The 6,000-nt window shown below is 44.0% G+C and overlaps 1 protein-coding gene across 4 annotated transcripts in view; it reads right to left on the bottom strand.

Moving 5' to 3' along the window:
• abr (ABR activator of RhoGEF and GTPase) overlaps positions 1–6,000 on the bottom strand; it is a 121,965-nt gene continuing 115,965 nt past the window's right edge. For all 4 annotated transcript variants that reach the window (XM_070916910.1, XM_070916911.1, XM_070916912.1 and 1 more), the window contains 7 exons: positions 5,770–5,829; positions 5,292–5,401; positions 4,916–5,055; positions 4,263–4,397; positions 3,983–4,088; positions 3,237–3,390; positions 1–1,592 (listed from right to left, as the gene is read on the bottom strand). In XM_070916910.1, the coding sequence (XP_070773011.1) occupies positions 1,503–1,592; positions 3,237–3,390; positions 3,983–4,088; positions 4,263–4,397; positions 4,916–5,055; positions 5,292–5,401; positions 5,770–5,829 (795 nt within the window). In that variant the 3' untranslated portion in view covers positions 1–1,502. The remainder of the gene's footprint in view (positions 1,593–3,236; positions 3,391–3,982; positions 4,089–4,262; positions 4,398–4,915; positions 5,056–5,291; positions 5,402–5,769; positions 5,830–6,000) is intronic.

The following is a 6,000-nucleotide window of genomic DNA, read 5'->3' as shown; positions in this document are numbered from 1 at the left end:
TTATTTTACTAAAAAAAAGGGGGGAAAAGTTCACATTAACATTTAGCCTCAATATTACAGTATATTGAAATTCTTCTCAAAGGAAGTAAAATACAACATTTTTTATTTTATTTTAATCTTATATTAAAAATATCAAATAGTACTCATCTAGCAGTGCTTACAGTATTTTAGGATATGTCGCAGGCTTGATAGCAGAAAGGTTGGCTTTGTACAGAGCAGAGATGGGCGTTTGCCAGTCTTAGCAGAGGGCCTCGCAGAGACAACCTACCTTTGTGTTACCTGGCCTGGTTCGATTGACAAGCTGAACATGCAATGAGGGCAACTACACAAATCATCCTACAGATTATACTGGTGCAGTAAGACACTTGGAACAGGCTTGCAATGAAACAACAAGAAAAAAAAGAAGAGCTAAATGTTCCATTCATTGTGTTTTTTCCCCAACAAACCCTCATGTCACAGAGTGCCCGTTCTCCTCTACAAAGTGATCTGAAATTAATTGACTTTCTGTTGATCTTTTCAGTACAGATTAGCCAAGCATGGACATGGTGAATGAAGAAAATCTTGACTAAAAATAACATCACTACCTGAATAAACTTCAAAAAACAGACTCCGTAGAGCATTTCTCTAGTTGCACAGAACTGTACAGGCACACATATTATATATATTCAAAATAAATAGGGCTAATTTGGCCAAGACTCAGTGGGGAGGGCAGTTCTCTCTTGTTTGTCAGTACAGAGAGACACATCACCAGCCATTTATTAGGACGGCTTCCCAGCCACTTCTAAACCTCACAAGTTCTCATAGTCCCTTTAAACACACACTCACTCATACACACACATACATACACACTCAAGTACATCCACATCGTCACTCACACACCTCAGCCTCCTCCACCACGCATATGCACAAAGCCAGAAAGACCGGAGAGAAAAAAAAAAAGGAAACGATACAGCTGTTGAACATAATCATTAAACATATAAATGCCATTTTTCTGGAATGCCTCTGAGCAGGAAAACAAAGCTGGAGGTCGAGTCGCCTGGTTTCTGAAATCATCACACCGGCTCACTAGAAGACACCACGACACTCACATGTGTGATCCTGTGCCACCGCGCCAGGCTGTGGCCTCCGGACCCCCCCCTTCCTGACCTTTCCCACTGTGGTCCCAGAATGCCATGTCGTCTTGTCGGTGGGAGGGGCGGCTCTGCTCTCCTCACATTACAAACAGGACATGACATGTGACTACTAGACGACCAGGAAATCTCCTTCACCACCTCCCTACGTGCTCGGCTCCATCTCTTTTCAGGACGGGGGTGGGGGTGGGAAGGGGGTGGGGTGGGCGGTTTTGGGGGTGTAGACAGGAGGGATGTCGGGGAGGGGGGCGGGGGCTGTACAGTCGAGATGAGCTGCCTGCTGGGAGGAGAGGTGAGGCAGGAGGACCAAGATTTGTATGGAGTCTCTCACTCTCTCCTCTCCTGACGGCGCCCTGAGGGAGGTGGCGGGGATTAAACGTCAGTGGAAAAGTAGAGCGTGTTGCGCTTCAGTTCGGCAAAGGAGATGGGAGGATGCTGCAGGTAATAGAGCAGCACCTGGACCTGAGAAGAGAGAAATCAAGCTTGTTTGATTAGAAATTCCTTTAAATTCATTCAAAATCAATCACTACTATCCTGGTTGTCTGCGTCTACTCCTCAATCTAATGCAGGGGTTAGTATGCTGAATTAGCTTTTAGCAGCTCCTGTTTGCAGCGTATCCATGGATGTACAGACAACTATCACTGGCTTACTCTGACACAGAAGAAAACTTAAAAACGTGATGATTCTCAGGCAAGTTCTGGAGTCAAAAGTAGCATCGTTTTTCGACTTTTCATCTCTAAGGTCACGTGGCTCTGCTTCCTCATGACTTTTTTTCCTCCTAAAAATCAACCACGTGATGTAAACCAGACAGACATATCTTCTCATGCTTTTTTCCCCCTCTCTACATAAAAATGACTACAGAATGGTTTAAAACGGAAAGACTTGGGTCCCTTGTGGTGAATTTTAAATGATTATGTGGCAGACAGCTAAGAACCATTTAATTTCTAGTTAATATTTAAGCAGATGTGGCTCATGAGCTGGCTGCTTTGATGTTGGACTACTGCCTAATTCAGCACTTATGTAGGAAGTTTCACTTTGCTCTGTTATCTCTCTGTGACTGTATTTTGCCTTTGTTCATTGATATTTGTCTGCAGTTCATACTAAACTGCTTAGCTCCCACGAAAAAATACTCGTTCCTGATATCAATGTGACTAATCTGGTAAAATAAAGTTGAAACAAGAACAATTGTTTTTGACAAACTCTGGAAAATGTATTAAAACAGGTGAATCAGTTTTATGCCCCCCCCCGCACTGCTCCACAAATTTCCCTTAATCTCCCCTTTAATCAGTTTCACCAGAAGGGCATATGTCTGGAAATTTTAATTTGATTGACTGTTTGTTTAATGCTGCTATCAGCTTACCAGGAAAATTGAATTTACAATACGTTTCTTACTTCTCAGAGAAGATGTATTTTGAGAGTCTGTGGTCTTCAGGACTGACTGTTTCCCTCTCTTTAATATTACCAGAGGGGTACTCTTATTAAAATGAGGGAGAATCCATCACTCACGTCCCCAGATGAAATTATATTCAGGATGTTGCGGCCGGAAGCATCTTTCTTTGGCATTTGTCATTTTGTATACTTATGCAATAAACATTTAGAATTTAAATAAGCCCCAATACAAACACACAGCTTCACTGTAATGGACAGACGGGGCCTCCTGCATGTGCATGCTGCCCCATTTATGATCATTTACTCTGGATGTTGTTTATTCTGCCAAGAGAAGACATTTGTGCACAGGAAACTCATCTCTCAGTAGAGATGAATGGACGGCCCGCAGCCTAAATACAGCTGGGAGAGTAGACCGCAGTGACACGGGTCAGTTAGCTACATGGGAGTAAAACTCATCCGGAAAACACGTGCAGCGACCGAGGAAATGTGCATGTACCCACCAGTCTGCCATCTACAGCGTACCCTCGGAGGCATGCCTACTCAGTTTCTATCAATGCGCTTGTTTCATGAACGCCAAAGGGACAGAGGACACCAGAGAGTAATTTGGGTCTGAACATTAAAAAATGTCAAACTAAAAGATAAAACTTTGTCTAAACATCTTGTGAGTGATAAACATGTATACACAGTTATTTGTCTTCAGTCAGTGTGTGTAGGTACCTGTGCCATGACGTCATGTGACCAGATGTCAGAGGCAGAGGTGATGTGCTGTCCCTTTGCGATCTCCGACTCTGAGGGCCTGAGCAGGGTGGGGCCGAACACGGTGGCCAGGTTATGGAGGGACATCTTGTTGATGGGCTCCTTCTCAGCCACCCTGTGGGAGCAAACACCAGCAGACAGTCGGGGAGGACGGGGTTAATACGTGGAAAAAAGACAGCCAGGGGTTTCCATGACATTATGACATAAAAAACTAAAGACTATAAAACACTGATTTAGGCCTGTTTTGAATGTGATCGGTAGGACTTTAATATGTAATTTTAACCAAATCAGACAGAGAGTTTCATATTTCAGGAGCCCTGCATCAGACTGAAAATTAGCCTCTGCTTGTGAGACGCTCGTGAAGATGACGATTAGATGATGGCTGAGTGAATCTGTGAGTTATTGAACAGCCTGGAAGATTCTCCTCTTTGTTTTGTATCTTGTATGTAAATGTACATGTTTGGAAAACATGAATATATCGCTGGGGTGCAAGAATTTGAGGGGTTAAAGAAAAGTTTGGAAGAGGAAACTTTTATGACGTTCGTGACAGTATGAGAAGTAAGGACAGATAATAAAAGGTTTGTGCACAAATCAACTTAACATTCTGAATTATATGAATAGATTTGGTTACATTTTTACTTACAGGTGGCCTAACTGGGATCAGTAGGTGTCTTTGTGTATGTGTGAGGGTTATTGTGTGAGTGTACCGTTTGAGGTGCTCCAGCAGAGTGAGGAAGGTCATGAGGTTGGGATCAGGCAGGGAGCGCAGGAGGTGCATCATGCAGTTCTCCTTGGCTGCCGGGTCTGAGAGCGCTGAGAGGGAGAGGAAAACGACGTCAGATCTAATTACGGCAAGACAGCTCTTCAACTTCAGCTCTTATCTCTTCCAGCTGGGCACATTTAACTCCCTTGTGAAACTCCCTTCTAAAAGGGCCCACTGAAGACAAACACACACACACACACACATCCCAGGACTAAAGGTCACACCTATGCCCTCCATGAAGGCGGGGTAGAGGCGGTCAGTGAGCAGAGGCTCCGGCAGCTCCCTGAAGTACAGCTTCAGTGTCCCTGCGATGGCGTTAATGTCCATGTCACTCAGCATCACCAGGATATCTTTGGTATCTGCAGGTCAGACACAAACAAAGACAGATTAGAAGCCGAACACACCACGTTATCACAGGCTCACAATAACACAGCTGCTGTCTCCTCTCTGTCTCCAGGAATGATGTAATCTCTCGATAAGCAGACAGATGCAGACGTGCTTAATATCACACACAGAAATGAAAGGTGATACCGGGCTCAGCTCGGTTGGATCTTGGTGATGTAAAAGCAGCCGCGACCGGCGCTGAGAGACTCTTACGCAACATAAAATTTGACCCTTGACAGCTGCTGCTCCGCTCAAACGGACCAGTTCCCACAAATCTCTTCCCTACAGAGTACAAAACCCCCTCGACATCTAAACCTAAACCTTATAAACTTCCAAACATTCGGCCTTTACGCACACACCACATTGCTAGATATGTCAGATATGTTTGTGGTTTATATACTGTAACATACATACTGTACTCCATAATGGTGGTAAAAAAATATTGTTTGCTCTCCCGTCAAGATGATGGGAGGGATAGCGAGCGGTGTCTTACTGGTGTCGAATGCTGTTTTGAGGGCCTGGATATCAGTGGCCACCCCTGAGATCCTGTAGATTCCCACTTCGTCAATCCCCCTCTTCTCCACTTCCTCAATGCACTGGCGGACAATGTAAGGCACCTTGGAGCGCTCGCGCCTGTGGACATAAGCAGCGGCCACGTCACTTTTCTGATGACATGAGTGACGTTATACAGATTTACCGCGGCAGACATGGAAACAATTCTGGGCCTTTTCATTGACCGTCCATATCCATATCAGAGGAATTTTGTTTACGGGCTAAACTATAAATCAATGGAGGTTTATAAAGTTGTAGAGTCTCCTTTTATTGTTTGGCAGTTGAGCTTTGAGGTAAAATTACAGGATCATACTTACTTTGTCACCACGTTGATTTTGACTCCAAACACCCCACTCTGTTTTTTGGACGGCGTTCTCTTCAGGCTGAGGTCCCGACTTGTAAACTTCATGGAGAATTCCACTTTGATCTGACGATGAACAAACAACACAGCTGAAGTAAACTGCACCGCTCCCAGAAGCCAGAATGGAACTCTGGGACCCTCATGAATCACTTGATGTCGTTGTTTGCATAGTGATTTAGAGGTTATGACACTGAACAAATCTCTTTATATTACCAACTAAATTCTTCAAAAATCTGTGTGTACACAAATCTCTGGACTTCAGAGGACACAACACTTAGGGATGTAGGAGGATCCAGTGTTGTTAAGATACCGCTGAATAAAGACACTGAGCAGCCTTTGCCAAACACAACACATCCCATCACAATATTTACAGTATATATGTTGCAATGTAAGCTACAAGTCCTTTTACAGCGTAAGTGCTTGTGGTGTCTCACCCCGTTCATCTCTATGACGTCCATGTGCCAGTTCTTGGACTGCACCGTCTGAGGGTCCAGCTGAAAGACACAACAGAGACAGAAAGACATTGGGTGATAAGATTTTTGCAAAGCCTTTGACCAAATAAGGGCACATGACTTATTTCATACAGGGATTTTCTACAGAGCAAAACATTCATCATCATCATCATCATCATCAGATAACAGTTGTTCCCATGAAGAAGTCACATT

Source organism: Enoplosus armatus, chromosome 13, assembly GCF_043641665.1.
Source record: "Enoplosus armatus isolate fEnoArm2 chromosome 13, fEnoArm2.hap1, whole genome shotgun sequence".
NCBI classification, from domain to species: domain Eukaryota; kingdom Metazoa; phylum Chordata; class Actinopteri; order Centrarchiformes; family Enoplosidae; genus Enoplosus; species Enoplosus armatus.
Note: the sequence above shows the minus strand (reverse complement) of the source record. Positions and strands in the feature narration are given on the sequence as shown.